Here is a 21533-nt window from a genome sequence, read left to right on the forward strand (position 1 = left end):
TAGCAGCGCGCAGGCGCCTTCGGGCCGCGTCCTATAGCTGCCCGAGTGGCCGGCGAGCAGGGTGCGGCGGCCGGAAAGGGGCGGGGAGAGGTTGTAGGCGGGGCGATCGAGCCCGCTAGGCGCTCGGCATTTTGCACGCGTTCCGAGCGCGAGTCGGCTGCAGTCTCGCCGCTGTCGTTTAACAGTCTCTTCCCCCGGCCTCTCGCTGCCGCTGAATTGCCAAGATGTCGCTCTCTAACAAGCTGACTCTGGACAAGATGGACGTGAAGGGGAAGCGGGTCATCATGAGGTAATCCTCGGGACTCTGCCGCAGCCTCTTCGGCCGGGGCCGACTTGCTTTCCCTCTTGCCCAAAGTGAACTTTAGTTCTCGTCTCGGCCCCATGGGTCCTAGCCCTGCAGGACTGGGCTGCCCACCACTGTGGCTGAAGCTTTGCCCGGATTTAACGGTTTCTAACCTCATTTTCCCTAACCCAAAAAGTGAGCCGAAGTTGCCCTTTGCAGGGTTGGATCCACCCAGGAAGGGCTCAGATTGCAGGGATCCATTTTGCTCTCTTCTCTTATTTCTGAAAGGCAGTTCTATCCCCTCCAGTTCCCAGTTGGCGAGGTGCGATGTGATGCTTAGCCTGCAGATCCCTAGACCCCCAGGGAAGGGACCTTGAAAGGCCATTTGGTTAGTTTCCCTTCCCCCACCACCGTAGACCGTCCCAGACAAATCAGAAACGGCCCTGCACAAAAGGACATCTTTCCCAGAGAATGTTGATTTCATTGTTCAGGAGTAGAACCCACTAAAGCGTTGGGGGTGGGAGGGAGAGGTGGGGTGGGCGCACCAAAGGAGGCCCTGCAGGGCTTATGTAACAGGCCGCTGCCGCTCTACGTGTCTTTGGACTACAGGCCATGGGTTTTGCACCAGGTTTATGCCACATACTGGGTAATGCTAGAGCAGGGTGTGGCTGCTCATTCTTGCTGTTCTCTAACCTCACCCCCACAGGTGGCTAGAGAAGCAGGATATTAGAAGTGGGGAAGGCTCCCCATGCGCTTTGGGGTCTTTTACTCCAAACATGTGGATTCCTGGTCACTTACCAACATGGCTTTTCCCTTGTTTGCCAGAGTTAACTAGTATAATGTGTGGAGCTTTTACATTTATCCTTTTCGTAACATGTACATTCGTGCATGCCAGGAGCTAAGTGCAGGAATTCAGTTAGGTATGTAACTGATGGACTTGACCTTGACAGGATCCAAGGGTGGCGCTTTTGTGGGGGCCATAAGGCCATAAGGCCATAAGGGCTTGAACTGATAGCGTTGTGTAGTCTTGTCCTTTTAGGGAAGTGGTTGATTGATGGGCAGGCATGTGCATGATGTGATCCAGCCCCTTTCCCAATTTGGGCTGGTTCAAGACAGGGCAACTTTTGGATATTAATGGATGCAGAAAGCAGTAGGGGATCTCCCTTTACCTAAGGCTTAAACGAAGGTAGGCACCGTGAATTAGTGAACTGTATGGACACCCTAAAAGTTCATGTAGCTCTCCCCTTCCCTCTTATTTCATTATGGCCACTATTAGTTTGCAATTGGCCTTCTCTGCCCTGCTATGGAAATAATTAGAAGAACTCAATGGCTTATGGCCATGAAGAACACCTGGTGTCCCCCTTTTGCTAAATCACCTAGTCCTTTGCAATCTGGACAAAGTAGGAATCATAGCCATCCTAGTATTAGATAAGGGCCCTATCTACCCCTCAGATGCTCTTAAGGAAGGGGGATAGACCCTATGAAAAACAGGACAAGTGGACATTGGCATGCAACTAGATCTTAGATTTTAGTGATTTCCTCCCATCTCCACTGTGCTCAAGGCTGACCTTTCCAGATGCAGGCACCAGCTGAAAGACAAGAGGTGGGGCATCATCTTGGCTACCTTCCTACAATTGCAGTCTTGGGCTTTATCTCCTCTCTTCCCAGGGAAACTGGCTTGAGGAATTATCTGGGCTGGCTGGGAGTGAGACTAGAGGAGGTGCTTATCTTTTCTCCCTATGGACCTAATATGAAATATGTTTCTGCCCAAGGGCTCAAAGTTTCATTTAACACAGATTAACCCTGAGCCTTGAAATGATTGACTAGTCCTGTTTTGCTGATGGAAAATGACCTGTCCAAGGTCACTGAACTAGCAAGTTGGTGGTAGAGCCAGGACTAGAATTTGGGTCTCCTTGGTTACCAACCAGATTCTCTAAATTCTTGGACATAGTGAATAGGGACAGGTTAAAATAGACCTTTGTCTGCTGAAGGTTGCAGTCAATAATTTTTCCCTGTAATCTGGATAGAACTTATTTGGCCTGAGAACAGGAAGTTGCTTTTTTCTCAGATTATTAATGTAGCTCTAGAACAGAGGCAGCCATGCCTCATCAGCTCAAATTTCTTTTTGTCTCAATTGCCTTTATGTGGTGCTTGCTGGCAGTGCTCCGGAAGTGGGGCCTCCGGAGTAGTGGCTGCTTCACTTGCCTCCTCTCTTTATCTTGCAAAAGGGAGCTGTGATGTTTGTAGAGTCTTCGGGCCCCTGCTTTGAATGCCAAGGGAAATTGACTGATTTGTTGAGGGAACTTCAGATAGCCAGAAATCTCTGGCTAATTACCAGGTTCTACCTCAGTTTTTTAGGACTCCATTTGACTTTATAGCCCTTTGAGTAAATTTCCTGTTTAATTTTGCAATGTCATTTCCTTTTTTCTTCTCATAGGTTGCCAGTCTTACTCCTTTGCCGACTTGTGAAGTGCTTCCCTTTTGCTTGCTCTCCCCCACCTCTCTCCCTCCCCCTATTTTTTTAAACCTCACTGTTTTTTCCCTAACCTGTTGTAACTTGTTAAGCAACAGCCTTGGTGTAGTGGAAGAAGAAACGGAGGAAAAACTGAGAGCAAGGGAGGAAAAAAAAGTCTCTAAGGGAGCCGTAATACCCCAATTTTCTAGTCAGGGGCAGTAAAGCGAGGGTGGGAATGGTTCCTCTGAGAGCTTTTAATGGAACTGGGCCTGGACTCCTGCGATTTCAGGTGATAGAGTCTTGATATCTTTATTACAACTAAATTAATATTTTTAAGATTCATTTTGAAATAATTATGTACATTCACAGGAGGTTGCAAAGATAGTATAGAGAGGTCCTGTGTTCACCCAGTTTCCCTCATTGGATACATCTTACATAATTATAGTACAATATCAAGAGTAGGAAGGAAGTTGATATTGGAATAAAGTATATAATTCTTTGCTGTTTTATCACATGTGTAGATTTGTGTAACTCCCACCACAATCAAGATACAAAACTAGTTTTGTTTGAGCACTGCCAAGATCTCCCTCATGCTACTCCTTTAGAGTCGTGGCCCCTCTCCTTCCATTCCTAAACCCCTGGTAACTACTAATCTCTCCTCCATTTGTAAAATTTTGTTATTTCAAAAATGTTATATAAGTGGAATCACACAGTATATAACCCTTTGGGATGGCATTTTTTCACCCAGCATAATGCCCTCGAGATTTATCCGTGTTGTTGCATGTATCAATAGTTCATTCCTTGTATCGCTGAGTAGTAGTCTGTGGTATGGATGGTCCACAGTTTGAAGGACATCTGGGTTGTTTCCAGTTTGGGGTTATTTCAAATAAAGCTTCTGTGAATATTGAACGTTTGTGCACTAGTCTTGGTATGGACATATGCTGTCATTTCTTTTAGGTAAACATCTAGGAGTGGAATTGCTGGGTCATATGCTTAGCCTTTTGAGGAATTCCCAGACTGTTTTCCAAAGCAGCCGCATCATTTTACATTCCTACCAGCAGTATATGAGTGCTCAATGGCTCTGCATCCTCACTAGCGTTTGATGTCATTTTTTAAATTTCAGCCATTATGATTGGTGTGTAGTGATATCTGACTTTGTGCCTGAGGCTAAGCTCGGGATTGTTTAAGGGAAGTGGAAAAGGAAGGGGTGCAGATTTTACACAGAACAAGTGGAATGTGTAGGTCAGAGCAGTTTCAGTGGTGGAGTCCTTAGACAGGAGAAGCTAAAAGCAGACCTGTTGTTGAGAGTCTAGGAGATGATGAGGGAAGATATTCCACAAACAATGAGAAGAGAGTACAAGTCCAATTCTCATCAGTAAGCTATGCCATGGCAGCGTGGATAGATGAGAGAGATTCTTGAATGTTTCCAAAGAGCTTCTCTGTCAGGGCTTGGGGGTTGGGAGCAGCACTGCAAAGGTGGCTTATGCTCAGCCCCTTGCCATTAGTCCTTTTGTTTATGTATTTATTTGGCTGTGCCGGGTCTTAGTTGCGGCATGCGAACTCTTAGTTGCGGCATGTGGGATCTAGTTCCCTGACCAGGGATGAACCCTAGCCCCCTGCAGTGGGAGTGCGGAGTCTTAGCCACTGGACCACCAGGGAAGTCCCATAGCCCTTTTGAATGTGGGCCTTCTGGGAGGCTGCAGGGGGTGGGAGAAAATGACTCTTGGTAATGGGATACTCTGTCCTCTCTGGAATGCACTTTAAGGCTGGCAGGGGCCTCGTTCAGGATATTTAAAGAAGATGCTTAGAATCAGAATCGAGTAGCCTGAAATTAAGTAGACTGTATTTCTTTCTTTAGAGGCATACTGCCTTTATTTTTTTTAAGATTTTAATTAAAATGTTTGAATATAGAATTAGTCCTTCAACTCACCTTTGGAAAAGCTGTTCTTCAGTGAACTAGACTACAGACCTAGGGGACATAGGAAATTGGTGGTCTTCTTAGTAGATCTAGGATTTTGTAATTGTCTGCCAAGCCTCAGCCTTAGAGAGGAAGGCCTAGTGATGGAGCTTTGTGGTCAAACATGGCAGCAGTCTTTTTGACTAGGTCATACCTTCACAGTAGTCCCTTAGTGCGTGTTGCTAGCTGTTTTTAGTAACGGTTGATCTGCCTTTTAGATCACAGAATCACGTTTTGGAGAAGCCTTAGCATGTATAATAATAGCTACCACTTTTTTTTTTTTTTTTTTTTTTTTTTTTTGCGGTACGCGGGCCTCTCACTGCTGTGGCCTCTCCCGTTGCAGAGCACAGGCTACGGACGCGCAGGCTCAGCGGCCATGGCTCACGGGCCGAGCCGCTCCGCGGCATGTGGGATCCTCCCGGACTGGGGCACGAACCCATGTCCCCCTTATCGGCAGGCAGACTCTCAACCACTGCGCCACCAGGGAAGCCCAATAGCTACCACTTTTATGGCACTTACTGTGTATCAGTTACTCTCCAAAGCACTTTCCAAATCGGTAACACATTTAATTCTCACAATAACTGTGAAGTAGATAGTAGTATCATCCCCATTCTAGAGATGAGAAAAAAGTCACTTAAAAAGGATCTTGGCAGGCAAAACTTAGACTTTACAGATAGCTATCACACATCGTTGTTTTCAGTCAGATTGAAGTAGCCCAAGGTTCTAAGGAGTTCGCAAGAAGGGGGAAGGAATGATCAGTTCTTAAAAATGGTAAAGCAGCAATCTGTTGGGTAAGAAAGAAGACTGCAGTAAATTGCTACCCACACCCCCAACTCCCCCCCCACCCCCCACCCCCGGCCGTGTGCTGTGCCATGTGGCTTGTGGGATCCCGACCAGGGATTGAACCTGGCTCCCAGCAGTCCTAACCAGTGGATCCTAACCACTGGATCGCCAGGGAATTTCCTGCTTGTGCTATCTGGATCACTTCTTTTCTAATTGCCAGTTTGTCAGGTGGGCAGGGTCACATGTTCCATCCTCTCCTCTAAGGCTTTTATTTTCTTTAACTAAAAAAAAAAATTATTGAAGTATAGTTGATTTACAATGTTGTGTTAGTTTCAGGTGTACAGCAAAGTGTCCTCTCAGGCTTTTAGAAAGAGGCTATCTTTTTGTTATTGTCTGTGTTTTGCTTGAAGGATACTGTTTGAACTTGGTCTTGAATACTGGGTTTCTTTCTGGTCCCGAGGTCCCAGCCTTTCTCCCAAAAGAATGATATTCTCTTGACATGTTTTATTGTTCCAATTAATTTTTTTCTTTTGAATAATGTTTGCTTCCTTAGAACCCAGAAATACTATCAAAGGAATCAAAATCCAGACGTGTTCCCTATAACCCTTCACTCCTCCAGCTGCCACTGTTATTAGATACTATCATGCTGGGCCCACATAGAAATCTTTTTAGATGGTACTGGCTTTAGCTTCCCTGGTCTTCAGGGCTAGTTCCTGTGATTTAAGTTGTTTTTTATTTTTTAAAATTTCTCTTTTAAAAAGTATGAGATACGTACCTAAAAGGGCACAAATCATAAGCTTCAAAGAGCGATCACTAAAGGAGCACATTTGTCACCCAGGTCAAGAAAGAGAACATTACCAGAACCCCTGAAGCTCCCTCTGGTGTCCTATCCCAGTCACTACTCCTACCCTCGTCCCCATGGCTAATCACCATCTTCTGATACTGCTGATTATTTTTAAGGTGACTTTTGAACTTCAACTTATTTAACTGGTTCACTAAAAGTCCCTCTCCTAATCTTTGGGGGAATGGAAAATTGATCATGGCTCTGAACCCAACACTTTGTTTCTTTTTCAGAGTGGACTTCAATGTTCCTATGAAGAACAACCAGATAACAAACAACCAGAGGTAATGTCCCTGCTAATCCTTGAGCTAGGTTTACGATGTACCTGGGTCTGAGTATATGGGATGAAATGGTTTTACTTCCTTATTGTAGAACTATGATAACTTAAGCCATGTGATCTTGGCTTTCAACAACCCACCATCTGGTTTGCCTTCTTATGAGAATTTAGAACTTGAAAAAAATCATTTTAAGAAAGCGATTTTTTTCTCCTCCCATTTTTTTTAAATTTGAAGAATTTGGTGTTATGCATTTTTAAAGAATATAAAGGTTTACGGTTACTTGGCTTCCCTTGCAAAATGAAGAACTGTGCATGTAGTTTTACCAGCCTCTATTCTAGCTGGCCCTGATAAAATCAGTTTTTGAGAATTTTGATTTAAGGGAAAAGACTACAGAAGTAATATTTTCAGTTTAGGCTGCTCCAAATGTCTTGGCTGCTAGATTCAGAAGCAGAAATTTTAAGTGATAGTACTGCTCTTGCTTTTGACTAGATTGTAAAAGAAGGTTTTATTTTAAATTTTAAATGAAAGGTTTGAGCTGGAAAGGTACGTTCCAATGGTATAGACCAGCAGTGTCTAATAAAAATATAATATGAGCCACATGTAATTTAAGATTTTCTAGTGGCCACATTAAAAAAGTAAAAAGAAACAGGTGAACGTAATAATACATTTTATTTAATCCAGTAAGCCCCAAATAATCATTTCAGTATGTAATCAATTAAAAATTAATCAAAGGAACATTTAACTTTTTTGGTATTATTTGAGATCCAGCACATACCAATCTGGACTAGCCACATTTCTAGTATTCAGGAGACACCTGTGGCTAATGGCTACCATATTGTACAGTGCAGGTATAGACCCAGAACACTTTCAGATATTGGCCCCAGAATAGAGCTTGGCATTTTGCCAAGCACATCCCTGCTGCACCATAGTGGAAGGTCTTTGTACAAGGCACCTCTGACCCTTCTTGACTTTCATTATTTTCTGTAGCACACATAAAAGATTGGAAATATGCCTATCAAGGTATTTTATAAGTAAAAAACAGAGAAACAGGTCTGAGTAGATCTTTTCATTTTCAGAACTCCATGGAGTTGATTAACAAAATGAAGCATTAGAAATAATAGGACTTGGCCAATAATGAATAGCCCTGAAGATTAATTGGATTTCATTGGGCAAACGTTGTACCTGATGAAGGTTTCTTCTTTATTTGGTATAAATGAGTTTTTATATCTGCCAAGTAGCATAAGATATTTTAGAAACATAACTTGGCTTTTTATTATTCCATTCTCTGCTGAAATGTCACCTTATCAGAGAGACTTTCCCTGGCCACCCTCTCTAAAATCCTCTTCACCACTATTCTCCAGTCATTCTTGTCTCCCTACCTTGCTTTATTTTCTCCATAGTTCTTACCACTTCTATGAGAGCAGAGACTATTTTATTTACTATTGTATTCTCAGAATCTGATATAGTAGCTGCCACAAAAGAAGCATCCAATAAATATTTTTTGAATAAATAAATGATTTTCTTTGTTATCGATTTTAATTTCTTAAAGACTGCCAAGAATGGAAAGTTAGTATTGAGTTTGTAACAAAAATTTGAAGTGTTTAAAGGAGGTTTAATAAATGTTAGGTTAAACTATACTTTAGTAAATGCAATGCATTATGTAAACCACATTCTATATAATGTATTTATTTTTACCTACATAAAAAAGTGACTTAGGATCTGTAACGGGTACAGAAAAGTTACATGTTTTTCAGTTTTCCCCAAATTTCTTGTAATGGTTTCAAGATTTGGGAATTTTATATTTCTGCCACAGTCAAACACTTAGGATGTTTCAGGGGTCCCTAAGACCACCCACATATTTGGTGATTCACTGGAAGGACTCACAGGACTCAGCATATAGTTCTCACTGCTAAAGTTTATTACAGTGAAAGGATGCATGACAGTATCAGCAAGGGGAAAAGACACAGGCAGAATTTGGAGAAATCCATGCATGGGCTTCCATGCTTTCTCCCTCTTATGATGGGACACACCAAGCGTGCTCCTTTCTCCAGCAGTGAAAAATGCAATAATTGTGTGCAATGTTTCTGTCCAGAGAAGCCCTTTAGAGACTCAGCTCCCAAGATTTTTACTGGCAGCTGATCACATAGGCACCCTCTGCCCAGCAACTACCAGAATTCCTCCTAGAGGGAAGCAAGTGTTGAGCGTAAATCACCTTGTTTGTACGGACAGTCTAGGAACTGTGAGCAGCCCTTGTCAGAGAACTGAGGGACCACTTCAAAAGCCAAGTTCCCAGATACCAGCCAAGGGCCAACCTTGCAAGCAGGTCCTTCTGAAGATAACAGCTTCAGTCCTGCTATATTAACTCTTTTCTGCACAAGGGGCAAAACATGATGAGATTGTATAATCCTAGGGGGAGGGTTGACATCCTAATTAACTTATTCCTCTGCACATGGACCTGAGGACCATCGCTGAGTTGTTGACAGTAGATTTGAAGGAATTTGGAGAAGAAAGGGGGCTTTATGTTTTATGAGGCCATGAATAGAATAGTTACCACTAATTCTTAGGAGTAACCTTACTCTACCTGTTGTCTCTTTTTGGTTGCAGGATCAAGGCTGCCGTTCCAAGCATCAAATTCTGCTTGGACAATGGAGCCAAGTCAGTTGTTCTTATGAGCCACCTGGGCCGGCCTGATGGTGTCCCCATGCCTGACAAGTACTCCTTGCAGCCAGTTGCTGTAGAACTCAAATCTCTGCTGGGCAAGTACGTTTCAGGCTCTGGTGCTGGTGGACTCTGTGACAGATGTTGTCAAGCATGTTGTTATTGGTTCTTAACTTTCTGACTGCTCAAGTGTTTTCCATGTTGTGCTCTCCCCAGGGATGTTTTGTTCTTGAAGGACTGCGTGGGCCCAGAAGTGGAGAAAGCTTGTGCTGACCCAGCTGCTGGGTCTGTCATCTTGCTGGAGAACCTTCGCTTTCATGTGGAGGAAGAAGGGAAGGGAAAAGATGCTTCTGGGAACAAGGTAGGACCTGTGATTTTGACATTAGTGAGGGTGAGGAGGGCTGAGTGTATAAGAGACTGTGATTGAAGAGTAGAGGAAGCTTATGTTTATTTTGACAGCTTTTTGTTGAAGTACAGCATACGATTAAAAATGCACAAATGGCACAGCTTGATGAATTATCACAAAGTAAGCACACCTGTGTAATCACCACCTAGGTCAGAGAATAGGATATTGTCAGCATCCCAGAAGCCCTCCTCATCATGCTCAAGTGGTTTTGAAATACATTGGAAAAATACGTGAACACCATTTGGGTGTATGAGGATTTGGTGAACATGCTGCTTCTAATTGTCCCTTTGTTACACACCTGGCCTGTGATACATGAAGATTGTTTTTTCTAATAGTACGTGATAATATCCTATCAAAGGGGGAGGCTGTGATTGCCAAGTGCTGAGAGCAGACATTCACAGGTGGTTGTTGGCTGGGGGCATGGTGGTGAGTATCCATGATACACCAGGTGTTCCTCCAGGAGAGCCAGTTTTAGATTTTTTGTTTGTCAAGGCTGGAACTGTTTTTCTAAGCAACAGGCCCTGGTGTGTTATAGAAGGACAATCTGTATTTTTATTTGGAAGGGGAATTAACTTAAAGATTGAGCTTGATACTTTTAACACACTAAATTAAATTTGATATCATTGGGATTTTCTTATAAAAGAATCATGTGAGCAGAAAAAGTACTTTCCTAAGTCAAATGGAAAGGGACTATTTGGGACATTTGATTGTAGTTGGGTAAATGATGGTCATGATGATACTGCCTTGGGTTTAAGACATTTTTCTTAAGAAGTGTAAAGCATCTTTCTTTGAATTTCTTCTTAAGGAAGTACAGATATCATCATATTTTCAAAAAAAACCTAGGTCTCAGAAAGGCAGTCATTTGATTAAAGTTAGAGGTAGTGGTACTGTTGCTGGGCCTTATATAGAGCTCAGTCCATTAGATCAGCAAACTTTCTGTAAAGGGCCAGACAATAAATATTTTAGGCTTTGTGGACCATACGGTCAGCCACAACCTTATATGGTCTCTGTTGGAACTATTCAGCTCTGACATTGTTGTGCAAAAGCAACCATAGGGAAAAAACCGAAAATTTTTTAAAAAGGCAACCACAGATAACCCACAAAATAGATTACTGTGAACGACAACCAGAATTCAAATATTAAATGATAAAGCTGGCTCTTTGAGGATGATTTAGAATTTGCCTATTGGTAGAAGGGAAGCTGAAAGCACCCTTTAAGTACTTTCCACTCTTAAGGTCTTTAGTATCTTGTGGAACAAGATGCTCTGAGGCTAGCGTCTCAAGCTCCTGTTGTACTTCTGACATTTCTTAAGGTCATTGCAGTGCCTGCTTTCAAGCAGTGCCTGCTTTCTTTTCTTAGCACTGCAGGTTCTGGTCTTGCCTTATCTTGCCTTTGGCATGGTCTTGCTAGAGTAGTATGAGTCAAATGCTGACCTAAAATTTGGTGCCCTTTTAGACTGAAACTCAACCAGCTATACGCTTGGGCTTAGAAATGGCAGGAGGCAACTGGCAAATTGAGGCAAAACCTTTTATTCTGGAAGTGATGAACCAACTATGCTAGTCTATGTCTGTTTTAGTTAGTTTACTTTACATTTAGTGTCCAGTGGCTTTTCATGCTTGAAATTTCAGGAGCCAGCCATAAGTTCAAAGTGGATAAAAACAAAGCGAGGGCATGAAATTTTTCCTTTATCCAGTGTGCCTGCATTGGTTTTTTAGGAGCATTCTCTTCCTTCTAGTTATTGGCAGATCAAAAATGAGAAATGGGTTCTTATTACTATTAATTTCTATAGTACCTTTTCCATGAAGAGCTTTCAGTTTGTCTCATTTTTCCTCAAACAATTCTTCTTAAACAGAGGGGTTATCTTCCCTTTTTAATAGATGGGAAGATTTCAGGGGCAGAGAACAACTTGACAAAGGTTACACAGTAAATTAGCGTCAGACCTGGTCCTAGAACCCAGGTCTCCTGCCATTTGGGCAGTGTTTTCATTACTACACACATCATCTTGCAGTCACCAGTGGCAGATTATATTCCATTGTAAAGAGATTATGGGGGCTCTACAGTCTTCAGTTTTAGCATTAGTGCCCCTGCATTCTTTGGTTCATTAGAGGAAAGCACCTGTTATCTGTGGCAGCCTCCTTCTCCTCAGTACATGGGAGAATGGGAGAATGGGAGTGGACAGTGACTGAAACAAACATCTGTTTTGTGCTCTTCCCTGCCATGTCCCTCTTATCTGGCTTCCTGTGCATCTTCACTTTATTTCCTACTGGAGACTCTGTTCATCCTGCTGCCCTGCTTTCTTTCCCCTATGGGAGCATGGTGGGTATTATCCCTGGATAGTGAGCCGACATTCAAAGCCCTATGTTTTACTTCTAGTTTTTGTTCCTCTTTCTTTTTTGTAGAAGTGTATTGTTTTATCAGATGCCTAACTTCCAGGGAAAGCTATATGAATTACCTCCTTTTGCTATTATATAAAATGTTTCTGAGGTCCTTTTCTGTTGTCATGTTTCCATCTGCCTTCTCTGTTCCAGCCTGCCCTTGTTGCTTTGATGAGGAATATGTATGAGGGCCTTTTTCCCTTTGCAGAAGGGTCTTGGTAGCCAGCAGCTTGACTCAAGTATAATCCTAAATTTTACAAGGAGAATATGTTAGAATGAGGAAATGAGTCAAGATAAGGAGAGAGAAGGATAATTTGAGTCTTGTCCTAGGAGCTGGAAAGAGGCCAGTGGGATGTGATTAGGGGTTAAGCTGTGGTTCAGGAATCTTAGGCTTGCAATTTGAGGGAAGGTGGAGGAGAGCAGAAACATGCAGAAATGACCCAAAAACCTGGAATATTAGGAAGAAAGAACAGATCCTGTTGCTAGTTTTAAAAACTGCTATCCTACCAACTCAGGGTCTTTAGAGGTGTTGAAGAGGACTCTTGGCATGAAATGCTTTTACAGTTGTCTTTGGAGCCATCAACATTTCCTGTGTTGTTGTTTTTCCTTTTTTTTTTGTTTGTTTTTCTCTGCAGGTTAAAGCTGAGCCAGCCAAAATAGAAGCCTTTCGAGCTTCGCTTTCTAAGCTAGGGGATGTCTATGTCAATGATGCTTTTGGCACTGCTCACCGAGCCCACAGGTACTAAAAGTTTTTTGCTCATTGTCAAACTGGGAGCATTATTTCTCTGTTTACTTGAGCAGCCCAAGCTCTGGCTTGCTTTTGGATATTTCTGTATTATATTATGATCTTTTTGGCTTCTATCTCTAATTGGAGCTACAAATTACACTGAGGTTCTTGTTGAGTATCTCCGATCTAAAGAGGAAATAAAAGCAAATGTTGAGAATTGTGGAGCTTTTTGTTGAGCTTCAGGAAGATGTTCCTCTGTCTCACTTTGGGATATTTCGTGGAGAGCTCTCCCTTTGTGAATGCTGTGGGAGTGGAATCTTAGGCTGTCAGTAGGAAGCAAACTGAGGAATCCTTTCCTGTTGTCATCACCTGGCTGATTATTTATTGTGGTTAAACCCTTGGCCTGAAGACTATTAATTGGGTATCTTAAATTCTACCTTAGGTCATTGCTTTTCACTTGTTCCCCTTGACCCTGCATTATTAGTCAAAAATCTTACCTTGTACCTAAGTGTTTTGTTGCAGTTTGGGCATGAAAACCATGGTGGCCTGGCATCTCAAAAGTGAAAGTATTTTCAGTGATAAGGAGATGGCCTCTAGAATTGGGAGAATTGCTAGGGATTGACCTAACATTTGAATGTCTCGTTCATTTCTAGCTCCATGGTGGGAGTAAATCTGCCAGAGAAGGCTGGAGGATTTTTGATGAAGAAGGAGCTGAACTACTTTGCCAAGGCCTTGGAGAGCCCAGAGCGACCCTTCCTGGCCATCCTGGGCGGGTATGGAGAACTCTTCAAGATCATGCTTTAAGTAGTGTTTTTGCCTGGTAGTAGGCCATAACTTGGGTGGTTTATTGTCAGATAGCACAATCAAACTGGGTGACTGAGGAGAATTTAATAAAGGGACTATCTAAAAAGGTGTGGGTAGGGTTTAGGGAAACCCAGAAGGGACAGTACAGTAATCTGGGGCAACAGTCATCACCATCCCTAGGCCTGAAGGGAAAAAGGAAAGGGATGGTTACCAAAATCCAGAGACAGTGGTTGCGTGGAGAGGTCGCTCTGATAGAAACCATAGCCTTTGGTCAAGGGGTGTAGGGATAGTCATCTAGCAGGGAAGGAGCCAGGGAAATAGATACTCTGATCTCCTTTTAATGTCCTGCTGATGTACCCCCTCCTACCCACAATGGGCTGCAACCTAGCTGGACGTCAGAGGGCAAGGGAACTCCTTGATGCAGTCCACTCAGGTCAGCCTCCTGGGACAGAGAACAGGGCTGGAAAGGATAGAAAATGGCTCTGGAGGGAAGAATCGGAAAGATCCACCATTGCTCATCTAACGATTTTTGAAGCATTTCAGCCTCTCAGATATGAAAACCTCCTCATATGTGTTTAATATATCATTTGGAACTCATTTCTCCAGCTCACATACCTTTTTATATTTTCTCCTGTGGGGAAAGGTACCCTGTGAATAGTGATATTCTACTGGCTTAGTTAAAAATACAAATTTCAGAAGTGCAACTCAAGAGGCTAGGAGGATACATTTTAGGTGACAGAGACCTGGGACTGCTTGGATAAGATCTTGTCACTTGGCATGGCTATCTAGATGGCAGCCTCTTTATGGCTAGATGCTCCTGACCCTCTTATGAGCGGGGCTTTTTTTTTTCCATGGGAATGAACACACTCAGCATTTCCCTATGAATGCTGACTCGAGTTGGGTGTCAATTTCAGATAGCATAGTTGCTCTCCAGGTTCATGAGCCCAGTTTCAGGGTCCTAAAAATAGTTAAGGTGGGTATAGGTTGTTATCTGTGTCCTGGAATCATTGCCCCTCTTGTGCACTGGTTTATAAAGGTCAGACTCTGATCTTTGCTTCTCTGGAGATTAGGAGTTGGGCTTTGTTCTCCAACCTTCCGTAGATCTGGAATATGGAAGTGAGTGCCACCTAGGGGTTATGATTAGGTTTTGGACTCTGCCTAAAATAGCTATTTTGGGGAAGTTGACGTGGAGGTTTTTTTTTGCCACCTTTCTTGCAATGTAGTCTCCTTAGAACATTAACAATTTAGGGGAAGATTTTACATTTTATTAAAAAACGTTGTGTTGGGAATTCCCTGGTGGTCCAGTGGTTAGGACTCAGTGCTTTCACTGCCGAGGGCCCTGGTTCAATCCCTGGTTGGGGAACTAAGAACCCACAAGCCGCACGGTGCAGAAAAAACCCCATTATTATGGAAACGCTCAAACATTACAGAAGTTGAAAGAATAGTATAATAAACCCCCAGGTACCTCTCACCCTGCTCTAATAATTATTGGCATTTTTGCCAATCCTGTTTCATCTGTCCTCTAATCCTTTTTTTTGTCAGGAGTATTTGAAAGCAAGCCTTAGGCATCATATAATTTCATTTCTCATACTTCTGTATGCATCTCATAACTGATGAGATTTCTTTTAAATAACCACCGTGTGTTATACCTAACAAAATTTAACAATTTTATTACTATCATCTAATACCCAGTCTGTATTCAGAAATTCTCCGTCATTTCAGAAATGCCTTTTTACAGTCAGTTTGTTTGAATAAGGATCCAGATGAAGTCCATGCATTGAATTTGCTTGTTAGGTATATTTTATTCTATAATAGTTCCCTCTTCATTATTATTTTCATTCCATTGATTTGTTGAAGAAGCAGGGCATTTGATCTGTAGAACATCCCACATTCTTTAGAAGACATTGAGTCTCGTTTCTCCCTCTTTCTCTGTCTCTCTCTCTCTTTCTGTGTGTGTCTGTTTCTGTATAAAACAGTTAATCCATTCTTACCCTTGGTGGTGACCAGTCTTTACAAGTGAGATATCTATAGTCTCTTTCCATCCATTCTCCCACATCGCTATTGTTTTGAACCTCCATTTCACAAATCCTAGCGTAGGGCCTCTCACAGAGTAGGTATCATCTTGTTTATTGAATGAAGAGGTAGATAGGCCCAAGGTGATTGGTTCATTTAGGTGGGATTTAGATATATAAGAATATCTGTGGAAGGCAAGCTATTACTTATGTGAAGGATTTTAAAGGTTGTGCTTCAAGTGAATGTTTTTCTTTTGTTTAGATATTTTTTTTCTCTCGGAGGTGAAAGGTACATCTGTGTTTATTATCTTATTTCCCTCTACTAGAATATAAGCTCCAAAGGGGTAGGGATCTTCTCTTTTGCCCAGTGATGTTTCTCAGAGACCTAGAACCTTGTCACAGAGTAAGTGCTCAATCAGTGTGTTGAATCAAATGGTCCAATAGAATAACGAATGCCATAAAGCAAATGTTCCAGCAGCTGAGCATGGACCTAAGAGTGTGAATATCTATTTTTGCTCAGTATATATTCATTTCGTATATAATCTGGTTCCTGCTCTAGGATTAGGATAGTTGTCAGGGAGCTCAGGGATTCCACAATTAGCAATCTTTCTCAGGTACAATTAGCAATCTTGACCCTTTGATTTTTGGGGGGAGAGAAGGGGCAAAATAGATCTATTTGGAACTTGTGATTTATTTAGATGATTGTAAGTCTTCTAAGCCCTTCTTCGCCAAGAGCTACACCTTAAAAGGATTTATTAGTAATGGATTGGCTTTTCTGGTTGGAGAAACGTAGGGCAAAGTTAGCCAATACTTTTGTCACTCTGTGGGACATTTCTCTGTTCCTGTCTCTTAATATCAAAACTCAGGCTTTATGTAATATCAGTTCCTTAGTCCATTGTTCTTTGGGTGATGATTCTTGCTTTCCCTTCCAGAGCTAAAGTTGCAGACAAGATCCAGCTGATCAGTAATATGCTAGACAAAGTCAATGAAATGATTATTGGTGGTGGAATGGCCTTTACCTTCCTTAAGGTGCTCAACAACATGGAGGTAGGAAACCAATGCCAAGTGGATGTGAAATAGCTCTCCATGAGAAATAGCCAGTTATGTAAATTTAAAAAGGAAATTAGCTTCTGACATGAGCCCTACAAACTCCCATTTTTATTTATTTTGCAAGTTGTTTTTCTTTCGTCTTTGAATTATTCCTTTGTATTGTGTTGTATTTTGTTCCTGTCTGCTTTGTGAGGTAATCACATTCTTAGTATAGAGGCTGATCTTCATCATCTTGACTTTCCTGTGTAGATTGGCACTTCTCTCTTTGACGAAGAGGGATCCAAGATCGTCAAAGACCTGATATCCAAAGCTGAGAAGAATGGCGTAAAGATTACCTTGCCTGTTGACTTTGTCACTGCTGATAAGTTTGATGAGAATGCCAAGACTGGCCAAGCCACTGTGGCCTCTGGCATACCTGCTGGCTGGATGGTGAGTCACTTGGGTGGTTGGTAGTATGAGTGAACAAATACATTTTGGTATCATTCATTCAACCAACCAATGGGAATTTTAAAAGAAGGGCTACAAATGTTGAGTGAGACTCTCCTTCAGGGAAAATCGATGGGGAAAAGCAGTGGTATCAGATTGCTGCTAAGACTTTTCATTAGTAATGTGGGGGCAAAACTGTTTTTTCTTTCTTCATCTATTTAATGTTTATTAAGTACTTGACTGTGTGCTGGGGATGATGCTATGTACTTTCATGGTTTGGGCTGTTCTGGATTATGTTGCTGCCTAGAAACCTGTATAAGAAATTTTTCTTATATGAAAACATTAAGATAGTACAAGTATAATTATTGCAAGCAGGGAAAAATTTATGTGTGTATTAAAGACTTATTTAGCTGATTGTAATGTTCTCCATATTCTATCATTCTAATAGCTGTACAAAATTGTTAATGGTGACATACTAGTTTGCTTATCGCTTTCCTTTTTTTTTTAGAATTATTTAAGCTTTCATATTTCTTTTTTCTTTTAAGATTTATTTTTTAAATTTATTTTTGGCTGCATCGGGTCTTAGTTGCAGCATGTGGCATCTTTCGTTGCGGCGCGTGGGCTTCTCTCTAGTTGTGGTGCTTGGGCTCCAGGGCGTGTGGGCTCTGTAGTTGTGACACGTGGGTTCCAGAGCGTGTGGTCTCTGTAGTTTGCGGCACGCAGGCTGTAGTTGAGGCGTGCGAGCTCAGTAGTTGTGGCACATGGGCTTAGTTGCCCCGTGGCATGTGGATCTTAGTTCCCTGACAAGGGATTGAACCCGCATCCCCTGTATTGTAAGGCGGATTCTTTACCACTGGACCACCAGGGAAGTCCCATCACTTTCCTTTTGATAGGCATGTGGGTTTTATTTAGTTCAGTGTTTCTCAAAGTGTAGTCTCAAGAACAGCAGCATCGGATTTGCCTGCTGGCACAGTGGTTAAGAATCCGCCTGCCAGTGTAGGGGACATGGGTTCGATCCCTGGTCCAGGAAGATTCCACATGCTGTGGAGCAACTAACCCTGTGTACCACAACTACTGAGCCTGCGTTCTAGAGCCTGGGAGCTACAACTACTGAGCCCACCAGCCTACAGCCCGTGCTCCACAACAAGAGAAGCCACTGCAATGAGAAAAGCCTGCACACCACAACGAAAAGTAGCCCCCACTGGTGGCAACTAGAGAAAGCCTGCGTGCAGCAACGAAGAACCAAAGCAGCCAAAAATAAATTAAAAAGAGAACAGCAGCATCAGCATCATTTTGAAACTCATTAAAAAATGCAGATTCCTGCCTCCTGCCCCCCGACCTGCTGAAGCAGAAACTCTGGGGGTAAGGCCCAGAAATTTGTGCTCGAACAAGCCATCCTGGTGATTCTGATGCACAATAAGATTTGAGAACCACTGATCTAGTTTAGTGTTTTTCAACCTCGGCACTATTGACATCTTGGGTAGTTTTAGTTGTGGAGGGCTGTTGTTGCCTTATAGGATGTTTAAGGCATCTTTGGCCACTAGATGCCAGAAGCAACCTCCTACCATCTCCAAATCATGACAATCAAAAATGTCTTGAGACATTGCCATATGTTCCCTAGGGAGGGATGGAATTGACCCTAGTTGAAAACCACTTATCTAGTTACACACAATCATAAAATAGTGTGGCTAAGAATGTTTTTATCAAATAACTTTTGAGGTTTTCCCTTAGACTTGATCTTCCATAAAGGATATGAACAGGTTTATAATTTTAAAGAATGAGGGGTATCTTTTGGTTCTAGAAGACACTCTGGTGTTCAGCCTTGAGTTCTGGTCTTGGTGGAGGTATGGTATTTGCTCCTCTAAGTAGCTTTTATTGGTAGCTCATCCTCTCTTTTAACTCTGCCCCTTAGGGCTTGGACTGTGGTCCTGAGAGCAGCAAGAAGTATGCTGAGGCTGTTGCTCGGGCTAAGCAGATTGTGTGGAATGGACCTGTGGGTGTATTTGAATGGGAAGCTTTTGCCCGAGGAACCAAAGCCCTCATGGATGAGGTGGTGAAAGCCACTTCCAGGGGCTGCATCACCATCATAGGTAAGGGGTCCTGTACAAAGCTATTGCCAATGTGAGCTGGCAGAATTCTGATCAGAGGAAAGTAGAGGGGAAATGGTTAACTTTTCCTAGGTTCCTTGGTGCCAGGTGAATCTTGAGAGCTAAATGGGTATATAATTCATGGAGGAACCTCTAAATGAGATGGACTTGGGGGGTTATCGGCTACCTTTTGGGCTCGAGAGCACATTGCCTTATAATTTTGGTGCCAATCTTTTTTCTTTTCTCTCCTTTCCCCTTTTTACTTGGCTTTCATTCAACAGGTGGTGGAGACACTGCTACTTGCTGTGCCAAATGGAACACAGAGGATAAAGTCAGCCATGTAAGCACTGGAGGTGGTGCCAGTTTAGAGCTCCTGGAAGGTGAGGTTCTTTAATGTTTTTCTGACTTATTTGGGGGAAGGATGGGGTTTATGCAGTGAGAGGTGAATAGAATGGAGTGGAGACGGTAGATAGTGTCATTAGCAGTCATTAGCTGGGCAGTACAAATGGAGGAGTTTCAAATAAAGCTCCTGGCTTCCATTTGAGGTGGGGAGGGCTACATGGGAAGACTTATTCTCAAAGAGGTTATGCTCTAGTAGACCTGGGACCCAAAATGTAAAAGTTACCTAGCTCCAGGCCATATACCCTAGAGAACAGTTGATATGTTATTGGGCGGATAGAAGGGGACAGATCTGGCTTAGTGGATCCTATAGTAATGCTGACTGTGTGTGTGTGTGTTCTCTCAAAAACAGGTAAAGTCCTTCCTGGGGTGGAGGCTCTCAGCAGTGTTTAGTACTTTCCTGCCTTTTGGTTCCTGTGCATAGCCCCTAAGTCAACTTAGTGCTTTCTGCATCTCCACTTGGCATTAGCTAATATCTTCCTCTATGTCAAGATTCAGCTAGTGGCCAAGAGATGTAGCACCAGGAACCCTTAAACAGTTGTATGGCATCTCAGCTCACCTTTACTGCACCCTGGCTTTGCCTACATTCTTCAAGATCCCATTTGAATTTCTTAGAGACTAAACCGTTGTCCATTCTAGAGTGCATATATTTGTATTATGCCTGTTAAAAGAAAGTGAGCTGTGTTAGCTTAGTTCTCTTTATGAAGTAGCTTATTCTGATTAGCTTTGTCATAGTTTCACCACTTAGCATGGAAACAAAATGAAATTCCAGTTGTTGGTAAGGAGGGAGATGAAGTTGGTGATCTATTAAATAAATAATAAAAATATCCATTGAAACTGGGATTTTTTTCCTGTCATATTTTGTTAGGGTGAGAACAGAATCTTGAGGAAGGGATCAGATATCTACGTCCATGTTTCTAAGTAACATGCTTAAACTGTTAACTTCTTGATTTCATACATGGGAAGATTTAGCTCTCTTATAGCCTTTGTTCCATATGTATGTCCCCTTCTTAATTCTCCCAGTATAGTTTTGTCATAATTTTAGATTTGATCAGTAGAGTCTACATTGTGATTATAAATATTATTCACAGCTGAGCTATGTCATATGCCATGATTATATTTACTTATGTATCTTTTAATTTTCTTTGGAGTTAAAAATAGTTTAAAAAATTAGTTTCTTTTTTTCTATGTATCTATCACTGATTCATTCCCAACATATTCAAACATATGGGACAGTAGGTTCATTTTTATTAGAGATGTCCCTCCTGCAGTCCTCTGTGTTCCTGTTCCAGTTTGTACTGGCTGCCCCCTATGTTGGCTGTACAGCTGTTGCCCTGGGGTTTCCTGTTTCCAGAGGAAATCTCTGTGGGGTAACTCTTGGGGATTCCTTTAACCTCCTGTGTTGAACCTTCCCTTTCCTGGATCTGTTTTCCCCTTCTTTCTTGGTTTACTTCTCCTTTTTGTGAAATACAAGACTCCATCCACTAGCTTTCTGAGAAATTGAGGGCGTAGGAGGCAAAATTTTTTGTATGTCTGAAGATATCTTTATTCAACTCTTATATTTGCCTGTTTGGTTATATGTAGAATTTCAGCCTACCTATCAGTTTCTCAGACTTAAAGCCTTTGATTCACTGTCATTGCTGAAAATCTAATGACATCCTACACTTGATCTTAGCCAAAAGGCCAAAGCGATTTCAATGACATTCTTATTCTTTTATTGTCCTTGTAATTTTCCCTCCTTTCTCTTTCCTGTCATTTTAATGGGAGTTTCAGGAATGAGCAAAGGTAAATGGTGCAATTTCAAAAGGTTGTGTGTAACTGGAATTTTTCTGCTGGGCATTTTACATACTAGAGTATGTATTTCACCTTTATGGATAAAGAAATAGTTAAACTATTGGACAGGATCACAGAGCCCGTAACAGCAGGGATTCAAATCCAGGTCTGTCTGACTCCAAAGGCTGGTGCTTTTTCAGTGTGCCTCACTCCCTGAAA

General features: G+C 42.2%; 1 protein-coding gene across 1 annotated transcript; it reads left to right on the forward strand.

The window, feature by feature from the left end:
- The first annotated feature begins 105 nt into the window (after positions 1-105).
- On the forward strand, positions 106-20382 carry PGK1 (phosphoglycerate kinase 1). Its single transcript, XM_082681448.1, has 11 exons — positions 106-289; positions 6553-6603; positions 9202-9357; positions 9472-9616; positions 12672-12775; positions 13417-13536; positions 16512-16626; positions 16879-17058; positions 18968-19145; positions 19424-19522; positions 19894-20382. Exons 1-11 carry the CDS (start codon positions 225-227, stop codon positions 19932-19934), a joined length of 1254 nt encoding a protein of 417 aa, XP_082537574.1. The 5' UTR covers positions 106-224; the 3' UTR covers positions 19935-20382.
- The last annotated feature ends 1151 nt before the right edge of the window (positions 20383-21533 follow it).

The sequence above is a fragment of the Grampus griseus genome, assembly GCF_964374135.1.
Source record: "Grampus griseus genome assembly, chromosome: X".
In the NCBI taxonomy this organism is placed as follows: domain Eukaryota; kingdom Metazoa; phylum Chordata; class Mammalia; order Artiodactyla; family Delphinidae; genus Grampus; species Grampus griseus.